General features: G+C 33.8%; 1 protein-coding gene across 1 annotated transcript; it reads left to right on the top strand.

Moving 5' to 3' along the window:
• Positions 1-243: 243 nt before the first annotated feature.
• On the top strand, positions 244-2,153 carry LOC131032979 (transcription factor KUA1). Its single transcript, XM_057964078.2, has 3 exons — positions 244-573; positions 950-1,158; positions 1,599-2,153. The coding sequence occupies exons 1-3, from the start codon at positions 381-383 to the stop codon at positions 1,764-1,766; spliced, it is 570 nt and encodes a 189-aa protein (XP_057820061.1). The 5' UTR covers positions 244-380; the 3' UTR covers positions 1,767-2,153.
• Positions 2,154-11,860: the final 9,707 nt, after the last annotated feature.

Raw genomic sequence — 11,860 nt, 5'->3', positions numbered from 1 at the left:
TTACATCTTATCCATATCAAAAAGAACAAATCGTTATCTTAATAGTTAAAATTAATCTTTGACTACTGAATTAAATGATATTTAAAAGCAAACATCAAGATAAGATAAATATTACAATCAGTACAAAATATAAATTAATAAATCACACAAGAATTGAAGTATCAGATTGCTAGGCACCTCACATGGGCGATATTTTTTTATGATAATTAAAGATCGGGTATGTTCTCCAGCTAAGCTTCAAAAGAGGGTGGATATATACAAAAAGAGAATCAATCAAGGACAAATAAAGAATTTTTAAAGTCTCCATATAGAGTCTAGAAGAGAGACTTGTGCTGAATGTTATGCAGAGTGAGGAGTAAAATTTTTCAGTGTGTTTTGCAATGGCTAGGAGATGTTCTCGTTGTGGAGAGAAGGGCCACAACTCACGCACCTGTACTCATGTGAAGCCATTTTCATTCAAGCTCTTTGGAGTGAAACTCACTTGTCAAAATCAATTGGAAAAGTCCTTTTCCCCTGCTACTTTCATGGATTATCATGGCCCCCCACTAGTATACCAGTGTGTTAGAAAGAAAGGTACAAGGTCATGAGACTCTTGCCCATACAGAAGTACAATAAGATTGGTCTCTCATTCAAAAGAAGAAATGGGTTTGAATCATTTAAACACATTTTAGAATTAAGTTTATAAGTTTTCTACAATTTATGATAGTTCTTGTTGTTGTCCTGGATTCGATTGTGTGTTTTTCATCAATCTTTCCGATTTTTTTCATCAATCTTTCGGATCATCAGAATATTTAGAGAGCTCACAGAGTAGATTTTCGCTTATTTAGAGAGCTCAGAGAGTAGATTTTTGCTTATTTGGAGAGCTCATAGAGAGCTCATAGAGGAGTAGATTTTTTTTTGCTTTGTTTTGAAAAAAAATTGTCATAACTGAATTTAGTGTTATTTTCAGGAGTCCCATGGAGTGAAGAAGAACACTGGTTTTTCCTACTTGGTCTTCAAAAATTAGGCAGAGGAGATTGGCGAGGGATTTCCAGAGAGTTTGTGAGGACTCGAACCCCCACCCAAGTGGCCAGCCATGCTCAAAAGTATTTTCTCTCAAGAACAAACTTTAACAAGAGGAAGAGAAAAATGAGTTTGTTTGACATGCCCACTGAGGAGGTGAGTTTTTCAGTGCAGTCTCAAATTCCTTATGGTTTCTGATCTCTTACCAATGCATTTTTTTACCTGGTCCTTGAGAGCTATAAGACATACATATAAAATCCCTTATGCTTATTTTTATTATGTCAGATATAATTTCCGTAATTCATAATATTAGTATTGTGTGTATTTTTATTCTTATACTGTCTACTATCTATAATAAATCATGGAGTTTGATCTGAAAAATTATAAAAAAAACTCATATAATCAAATCCAAAAATGATGCAGAGAAACAAATATGTACATCTGTACTGTATATAGGACAGTAAGTATGGTTTTGTAACACTTGTTCTCCTTATGTTTACCTTTAAACTGCAGGGACCTGTAATATTGTATGTTCTCTGTGTAATCCAGAGAGATTGGAAAAGAAATTTAATCAGTTCCATTTTCTACTGGTGCAGACATCAAGCCTCCCAATTGATGAAAACACTATTACAAATAGTGTAAAGCAGAAAATTGGTTCAGAGTTTGGCAAAGAAGGAAGTGGTGAAACAACATCTCAAAGTTGGGCTGGAGAAGAATCCCTCCTAAACATCAACAGGAATAAATATTGGGAGTTTCAAAATTGATGGTGGTAGAAGCCTATTCTTGCAGGCCTTCATAATACAGTAATTGAGGCTACTCTGTATTGTATGAAATTGGCTGAGAAGGCATGAAACTTAATTGCATTCACTTTTGAAAGTCTTATTAATTTCCTCATAATAGCTTTGTGAGGAATTCTATGTTTCCTGTAAAGCATAATATTTTTTTGATTTCAAAAATTTGGGTTTTTAGTCTGTGAGTTGATTGATCTAGCGGAGGTTTGAATCTTGATGGCCGCCTTACCAACTAAATATTTCAGACACTAAGCGTCTGAGAATTGTAAAGCATAATATTAAATACCATTTTATCAGCTTATTTAAAATTGTAATTAGTTATGTGTAATATGAGAAATCAAACATAGACTTGGCATCTCATCAGTGCATCCTCCTGAGCAACTCTAATGGAATGTATGTTCAGTTTGGAAGTTGAAAAAGGAAGAAGAACAATTATATGACAGATTAACTGTATTTCTCACCTTTTAATCTGTAGAATTAACCAATTTGAAGACTGTTTGTCTGCATCCATTGAAGTCATGCAATTTGTCTCATCTCTTTTTGATGGGATGGGAATCTTAGGTAATATTTGATCTTGAAAGAAACGTATATATGTCAGCCCACTGTCTCTTTCAACTTTGAAAGGATAAGTTCAGGCTATCTCTCTTTCAACTTTATAAAAAAAAGTTAGTTAAGCTCCTATATTTGGTAATTTCAAGTTTTCTGCAAGTGAGATTTGTGATAAATTTTACATTTCATTCTAATCTAAATTTAGTAATTTTTATTTTTTTAGTTCATTAGTTTTTTGCAATGTGTTAAATCTTGATATTTTGAGTTAATTTATTGATTCATATTTTATGTGATCATTTAGCATTCATTGTACGTCAAGTTTCAAGATTTTCAAAGATTTCAATGCTATCCCCACGCAAATGCAATTGAACTTGATTCCAAGAGAAATTTCATGATTAAGTGCAATTGAATTGAAATTATATTGAGATAAATGACCTTCCAAAATCTTGACCTTTCAACCTTATAAATATCATTTAAATGCAAAGAATATCAAATATAATCATCAAATTTAAATTCTTAAAAACAATACTTATAAAATACAAATCAATACAATTAAATAAAAATATATAAAATTAAAATCTAATAAACACAATATTAAAAATTTATTATCAAAATGTCAATAAAAACATTTGATGAGGTGTCTAATTTATTAGTAAATAATTTGTTTTTACTTAGAACATGCTATTTGTGAAGTCAAAGTATTTATATTGTATTTAAAAATAACATTGAAACATTGTTAATAAATTAAAGTGTCACTTCATTAGAATGTGAAGCTAGCCTTTTATGTGTCACTATTTATAGAATAAACTATAACAAATGTATGGAAATCGTCAAACCATGAATAATCAAGAACACTACAAAACAGATGTTTTTATTGATAAATTCAAATTTTGAATGGGGCCCTTACCTTTGAGAAGAACAAATGTATATTATAAAAACCCGGATAAAAGTGAGACATTCAGAATTTGTAAAATTTATTAAAAGTAAATAAAAGAAGAAACACTAAATTTTAGTTTGGCAAAACTTCTAGAATTTCAGCCACACCTTTTAGGATCAATCAATCTTCCTTAATAATTACTCTATTATTGAAGAGTAAAATAAATATTATTAAATTTCAGTTAATCAAAACCTTCAATTCGAGTGATTGTATTATTACATTTCCAAAATCAATATCTAACATTTAAGTGTTTATAAAAATCAGTAAATTAATTAGTTTGATAGAGTAGTAGTAATCTTGAATTAATATATATGCTATGATTTATACTTGTTATTAATATAAGTCATCATTAATTCATTTAGTTAGGTAATGTATTGTTACATCTATTCAATTAAAATTGTAAATTGTTAACAAATAATTTATATTAAATAATTTATATTAATTAGAAAATCTTTCTTAATTTTTTTTAATTTTTTTATAAAATATTAAAATAATTTTGATTTAGATTTATTTTTTAAAATCTTAAATATATATAATTTTTTTTAACAATTTTATTGCTTTCGTTGTTAAAAGTGGCAAAACAATAATGTTGATCTTGTATAACAAGCCCCAAGGGCAAAGAAACTAGGTCAATTGGCGGCTAACAAATAGACCACTTACAACACAAAGGCCAAAAAGGCTATGAAAAACACATAAGCCAAACAAGTCACTAACAACACAAAAACTACCAACATCCCACATCAAACATGGAGCGAACTAACAACCAAACCCAAACTTTCATAACAAAAGCTTGGACAAGATCTAAGAGAGAGGACCAACACCCTAGTCTCTAAGAGACCTCAAAACCTCGAAATGTCTCTACCTCCAACATTGAATGAACAACTAGGAATAGACAACAATCTCCACCTCCATATGAGACTATGAAAGAACCACTAATGAGAGCACAATTGTGACCACAAAAAGGAGCACCAAGACTGCAACCATTGAAACATGACCATCACCAACCCTGCAGAAGCAACGTCCACCTCAATATGACTATCAAGAGTGCAGGAAGAGGTAAGGCAACTCCACCACAAAAGGAGTCATTGAAGGAAAAACTCAATAGTGCACAATTGAGACCTCAAGCTAGAGACCCAAGACAACAACCATTGAAATAGAACCACAACCTCCAACCCAAGAAAGCAATGTCCACCTATATAGGACTCCAAGGAGTGCAAGTAGAGACAAGGCAATGAAAGGTCCTTCCATTGCCTATCAAATGAACAGTGGTAAAAATAACGATAGAGAACCCTTTACCAATAAAACCCAACTCTCATTCGTACAAAATAGAGCCATAGTAGTAAGCAACCTTTGACCCCAAGAGCTGAAGAATAGAGAAGACATCGAAAAGAGCACCAACCAAAAACATGGGGTTGAGATCATGCACCTTCTCAAAGCAAGAATCAAAACAATAAAACCAATGGGTGGCCTCCACAAAAAGATCTTCATCAACACATAGGTTAAAAACCCCCACACCACCCTTCACCACAAGCACAACTACCATAAAGCTGATAATACCAACAACAAAAAATGAAAACATTGCCTCTACCACCACCAGAGGCCCAAATCTAGGTACCCCTCATGAGAAAAGGCCCAAAAAACATAACTTGAGGCGAAGGGCCCATAACCCACATAATCACAAGGCATAAAGTAGGAAAAAAGAACATGGCCTCTATGAGCACCAAAGTCCTAGTCCAAGTAAACCACATGGAAAAGAAGCAGACAATCCCCACCTCAAGCAAGAGGAACAAAGCATGCACAACCCTCAGGCATGAGACAATTTAGGGGAGCAAAGGAAAGGTCGCCCAAAACGAAATGTAGGGGTTGGAGACCCCATTGCTAGCACTCAATGCAAACTAGTGTAGAACACCACCATAAAACAAGATAACACCTTTCATACCATTTGAAATGATAAAGACACAGGTGCTACCAGTGTTTGAGGCCCACAACTAGGCACCGATCACAAAGAAGGATTGGACATAGGCCCAAAAATAGGCATCTTATGCACCAAAGGTCTAGACATACTGCATGAAACCCACATCAATCAAGCAATATAACTTCTTGGTGAAAAAAGTATCCACCAAATACAACCAAGATATGAAAGGCACCCAAATGGAACTCTTCCCAACATCTGCAACGTCATCCTCCAACAAGTGAGCATGAAGCAGAGGCATTGTTAGTGTAGGTTTTTATTTTTCCTTATGTTAGGTGGTATTTATTTTCTTACACATTTTATTTAAGCTTGCCTACGTTATTAGGAGTGGTTAATATGAGGACACGTGGTGAAATACTTCAACTACATGGGTCACTCTCTCCATCACATGAGTAGTTGAGTTACACACCCTCTTTTGGCTTGTTGTGCCAACTCTCATAACCACTATTTTGGCATTTCTTAAGTGGGTTATGGGGTAGTTGGATTTCTCACCCTCTTTCGACTTTATGTGCCACCTTTATAACTCATTTTTTGTTTTCATGTAATGAGGTTATGCCACATATTCTGGCATTTACCAAGTAGGTAAAACCTTCCACTTTTATGGGGAGTGACAGTTAATGCATCTATTGGATGTATATGATATTATTTTTCTATATAATAAGCACTATACTCTCACCTTCACTACTTCAATGATGGATTGATGAGAGTATTGAGAGTCTTCTCATAATTCTCTTTCTTTGTCTCTATTTTTCTCTCATTTTAGATTTCTCTTCATTCAGCTATTTAGATCTTTGATTATCTATTGCTTGGAGTTGCATGTGATCTATGACCAACATCAAATCCTAGCTCGATTCTCACTTCTTGCAAAATCTAACATGGTATCAGAGCTGTGTTTTTTGGTTTAGCTCATTGTTTTTCTGATTTTTAGAGAGAAATGAGAATTTAGATAGCTACTATTTTTCTTAAAAACCAAGTATGCTCTTCTTTTGCAATCTTGTGTAATCTAGAGAATCGAAATAATTTAAAGGAACATAAGCTTCTAGTTAATCTAATTGACATATATGTGTGTGTTCCTTTGAGTTGGTAATATTGGAGTGTTTCATTAGCATTTCTAGAGTGTCCGAAAGGCTTGAGAAAGTCAGAAGTGATTTTTATTTCACCAAAATTAGAGTTTGGAGGATATAGTAAAAATCAGAATGAAAATAAAAATTCAACTTTTTTATTGAAGTTGTTTTCATCTTGGTTTTTGGAATTCTAGCTTTCGCTCGTTTGTAAAAAAAATGATTTTTGGGTTTGCTTCCCAACATCGCAAAACTTTTTTGGGTTTTTTCTCTTTTTCCCATAAAATTAGTTTTTTTTTGCAGAAAATGAGTTTGAATAGGGCATGACCCATTTTTTACTAATATATTTAGCAACTTTTTAAAAAATTGCATAACTTTGTCATGGGTGTTGGATTATCACAAACGAGTACTTCATGGAAAGTTGACAATGAGCACTTTCCATCCACATGGTTTCGATTAAGAAATTCTATCATTTTCCATCAGATATTGCGGGCATAGGCACCTACATGTTTTTATTTTTTAAGAGCCATATCTTTCACCTGAAAATTTCATTTTTGAAAAATGAATAGATGTTGGAAAGGTATTTAAGAGTATTACATAGCTACAAGGATATTTTTTCTGACTTTTTATCAAATTTATTTATATTAAAACTTTTTTATTTTTGGCCATTGGAGCCCTAGAAAGCATTATAATCTGATTAAAAAGTCATGAAAATGCACTAATTATAAAGTTTCAAACTCGTAATATTTGGGAGGGGTGATTTTTGAGACTAGTGGAAAGGGGGGATGTCTTGTGTATCTTCTTTCTTGCACTTTTTCCTAATTCTCTGCAATCTTTTTTGCTACTATCATGGATGCATCTACAATTCCTCTTTTAACACCATATAATTATTTTGAATAGAAATATAAGATGATAATATATTTAAAAAGACATGGATATCATCATGTTACTATGGGACTTGAAAATGAACCTCATCATGGTGCAGAAAAGATAGAATGGTTTAACAAATGTGATGAAGCCTTTGTTACTTTATGTAAGTCAATCTCCCATGACCTTTTTTCACATTGAATTTGCCACTACACCAAATGGAGTGTGGACCATTTTGGAAAACTTGTTTGGTAAGAAGGGGGTTAAGAGGTCATTAGCTAGAGAATGAACTCATATGGTTGAGTCCAACAAATTTTGGCACTATATGAGACTTCTTCACAAAACTCAAATCTATAAGATTGTAGCTGGAACTATTTGAAACTAAGAAGGATGATAAGAAATTGATCTTGATAATTCTTTCTAAGCTTGGTCCTAACTATTCAGCGTTTGTTTCTACATTATATGCTACAAAAGGTGCCCTAGGTACCATATTCAAATGCCTTATCTAGTTGAATTTGTTTCAAAGCTCACCCAAGAGTAGGAAAATTTGGTTCAAATAGGAACAATCAAACCCTCTAAGTCACATGCCTTATATATAAATCAAGGCACAAAAGAATAGAAAGGGTTTAGTAAGCAAGATAAGAAACAAAAGAACCAAGGAGAGGATAAGAAAGATCATAAATTTGCTACTTCAAAAGCAGATAATTAGACCTCTTCATCAAAAGGCAAATAACCTAAGGAGAAGGTCAAGTATTCTTACTATAAGAGGAATAGCCATGATGAGCATAAGTGTTCAAAGAAACAAATTGATCACCCTTCACATCTTCTAGAAAAATAACAATATCAACATGTTTGATTTAGTGAAACAGAGTTCATCAGAAGGATCTTCTAAGGATATAGACAAAAGTAAGGAGAAAGGAAAGGGTAAGGCATGGCTATAGACTTGTTGGGAAATACATATTCAAATTAGGTAGGTGATTCTCAATATCACAAATTTATTTTAGGGTATTGTTTCTCGCTTGGTTTTGATCTAGTTTGTTGATTGAGCAAGAAGTAACCTACAATTGCTCTTTCATAAACAAAGGCTAAGTATCGAGGGGCAGCTAATGCTACCATTGAGGCTATTTGGCTTCAGAATATAGTCACTGAGTTTTCTTTTCAGTCAAAAAGCCTACAACTATCTTTTGTGATAATCAGAGTTCTATATAGATCTCAATAAATCCAATTCATCACCAAAGGATAAAACACATTGATATACATATGCCCTACATTTAGGAAGGCATAATTCATCTTAAGTATTGTTGTACATCGGAGCAAACTGCATATATCTTCACCAAATGCAAGTTCTTACATTTGTGAGATTTTCTTAGGATGTGACAGGTGTCTACTTCAAAAGGGACTTCTTAGTCCTTAATTCTCTCTCTTTACTTTGGGAGGAGGCACTTCCTCTTTATTTGGAGGGGCTATTCCTCTTATGGGGGGGCTTCTTCTCTTAGGGGGAATCCCTATGTACATGGGTACCTCCTAACTTGTCCTCATTTGTTAGTACCCATATTTTTACCCACCTAAGCTATGCTTATGGGGGGTGTTAGTGTAGGTTTAAATTTTTTCGTTATGTTAGGGGGTATTTATTTTCCTACACATTTTATTTAAGCTTGCTTAGGTTATTAGGAGTGGTTAATATGAGGACGCATGGCAGAATACTTTAGCTACATGTGCAACTCTCTCCCTCGCATGGTAGTTGAGTTACACACCCTCTTTTGGCTTGTTGTGCCACCTCTCATAACCACTATTTTGTCATTTCCTAAGTGGGTTAATTGGATTTCTTACCCTCTTTCGGCTTTATGTGCCACCTTTATCATTCTTTTTTTGTCTTCATGTAAGGAGGTTATGCCACATGTTTTTGCATTTACCAAGTAGGTAAAACCTCCCACTTTTATGGGGAGTGGCAGTTAAGGAACCTCTTGGATGTATATGCTATTTTTTTTTATATAATAAGCATTATACTCTCACCTTCACTAAATCAATGATATCTTGGTGAGAGTATTGAGAGTCTTCTCAAAATTATTTCTTTATCTCTATTTTTCTCTCATTTCATATTTCTCTTCATTCAACTATTTTGATATTAAATCATTTGTAGCTTGGAGTTGCATGTGATCTACAACCGACATTAGATCCTAGCTTGGTTCTTGCTTCTCCCAAAATCTAAGAGGCACAATCAGGAAATTGTGCTTGGGGAGAAAACATCTACAACATAGACCAACATTGATTGGGAAACATTAGAAAGATCCACCCCATGCACAATAGTCAACCAACACTCAACCCTAATTTGCATCACCATCATCGTTGAAGACCTCAGCCCCTTCTTGATGCAGAGCTAGCAATGGTGATGCAAACTAGACACAACCTCAAGGAAATAAACAAAGGATTGTCTTCACAAAGGGAGATATTTCACTCAACTTACCTTGACAACTTGGAAACAACCACTCATGGTTCTAAGTGTACTTTTTATGAGAGTCACTCAACCCCAGTGTATTTACTGGTCTAATGGTCTTTTGTACCCTAGGGTTTCCCAAACAACACAACTAAACATTGTATACAGTGAAAATGATGATGACAAACTATTGCAAAACCACAAAGATCCAACCACAACAAACCTTAGTCCTACAATAAAACATTCACCATACACCAATGAAGATACCTAAGAACATGCAAATTAACAAATTGAATTAATAATACCATTCACATGCAAAGTGGGGTTTGATCTTCATTGTCTCCTATCTCCATTGATCTTGTTTAATATATATTTGCTCTCATATTTTTGTATGTGCACAAGAGCTCAACAAAGAACAGATTGTGGTTGTGAAGTCGCTTGATCACAAGAAGGCTTGGTTGCGTAAAGTACTGATTAGGATTCAAAAAGAGAAAAAGAATCCTCTTATATAGAAGATGCTTTAGAAAATGGAGGGATAAGATGAAGAGGTGAAAAGATAAATGGTCGACTAAGATTAAAGGGTAGGTGGAGGAAATAATGAAATATGAAGGGGGTAGGTAGAGGAAAATTAAGAGATAAATAACATTTGCCATGAAGAGAAAAATAAAATGAATTAATTAAATAAATAAAGATTTATTTAATTAATAGAGGAAGTGATACCAATCAAATAAATAAAAATATTTATTTAATTTAGGGAAAAATAATTTAAATAACTAAAAATATTTATTTAAATGACGAAAGGGCTAGAAGAGGCTAAACGAATTAATTAAATAAATAAGAATTTATTTAATTAATAGAAGACTGGATAAAATAATGAAATAAATAAAATATTTATTTAATTAAGCTAGGACAATTTTAGTTGTCTACAAACACCAACCAACTTCCCTAGGTGTGAACCAATTGGGCTTCCTTCACAATGTGGGCTTGTTCCTAGTAGGACTCAAGACTAAGTTTTTGACAGATAATGCTTTACACCACAAGCCTTTGCCACCAAGAAAGATAGTTTGGAGTACCCATTTGAAACATACATAGCATATGTCAAACTTATCATATGGTGTTTTGGAACAACTTGGCCAAATTCGGATCGGTAACAGTTTTAGAGGCTCAATTAGCCCTGTTTTACAAAGCAAGTGCCAACAAACCACTCTCCCAATTCATAAACCCAACTTCAATCCTCTATTCAGGTTAAAAAGGAACTAATTCCATCATTTTTTATCAGGGTAAATGGCCACCAAGTCACTCAACCACCAAACTGTCACTCTAGGTCTATTTGACTTAAACCAAGAGGTTTATTGAAAGTGTTATTCCCAAACCTTCCCAAACTCTACCAACACCTTAGAAACCTTCAATTAGGTATGTACATGCCTCATGAACCCTTACATGGTCAGCCACATCAAGATGTTATCAAACCCTAACACTTACACCCCTCTTTTATCTTGGAACATGCAACAACTCCCTTAGGGCATCACCATATAATTAGTAAATGGCCTCCCCTGCTCCTACAAACCATTCAAAAACAAAACATACAAAAAACTTAGCCATTACACTGAGTTACAGCATAATACAATACGTGGAATGGCTTAAAATTCACCTTTTTCACTCTTAAACCCTCAAAAATAGTGTTTTAAGACTGATTTAAGCAAAATGTCTTTAAAATGGACAATACTTAATGAAAACCTATGAAACCAACACCAAATAAGAGGTGAATCATCCCTCTTCAAAATTCCACCAGTCTCAAGTCACAAAACTTTTGTACAAGGCTGAAAAAACTGCTGCAATAGAGGTAAAAACTAGTAAAACACAGAACAGTGAATACTTTATTTTATCAGTGATTCAAACAATACATCAGACCAACCCCTGGTCGTTGTGGGTATTCCACTTAAATGGTTTCTACGTCTTTTGGCATCCCTCCAATGGTCACAAACTACTTTTTGAATTACAACCCACAAATCCATTGAGTTAGTGTATAATGACAACATTGACATTAGGAGTTGCTTGATCACCTTTGGCAACTTATTACATTATGATATTCCACTTGATGTGATGACTCATCCTAGACACCTAACAACCAGCATGGTCTAATAAGACTTTATTACAAAGCAAGACATGATTACAAAACAACAACAAAAAATAGACCAAATGGCCTCATGGAGGCATGAGCATGCTAGGTGCTCCTGTACCACTTCT

Source organism: Cryptomeria japonica, chromosome 9 (assembly GCF_030272615.1).
Source record: "Cryptomeria japonica chromosome 9, Sugi_1.0, whole genome shotgun sequence".
In the NCBI taxonomy this organism is placed as follows: domain Eukaryota; kingdom Viridiplantae; phylum Streptophyta; class Pinopsida; order Cupressales; family Cupressaceae; genus Cryptomeria; species Cryptomeria japonica.
This window is presented reverse-complemented; position numbering and strand designations above follow the sequence as displayed.

Coding starts and splice junctions, on each gene's coding strand:
- LOC131032979 (XM_057964078.2), top strand. CDS start 381: ATGGCTAGGAGATGTTCTCGTTGTGGAGAGAAGGGCCACAACTCACGC. Junction 574..949: donor CCAGTGTGTTAGAAAGAAAG/GTACAAGGTCAT, acceptor TGTTATTTTCAG/GAGTCCCATGGAGTGAAGAA. Junction 1,159..1,598: donor TTGACATGCCCACTGAGGAG/GTGAGTTTTTCA, acceptor CTACTGGTGCAG/ACATCAAGCCTCCCAATTGA.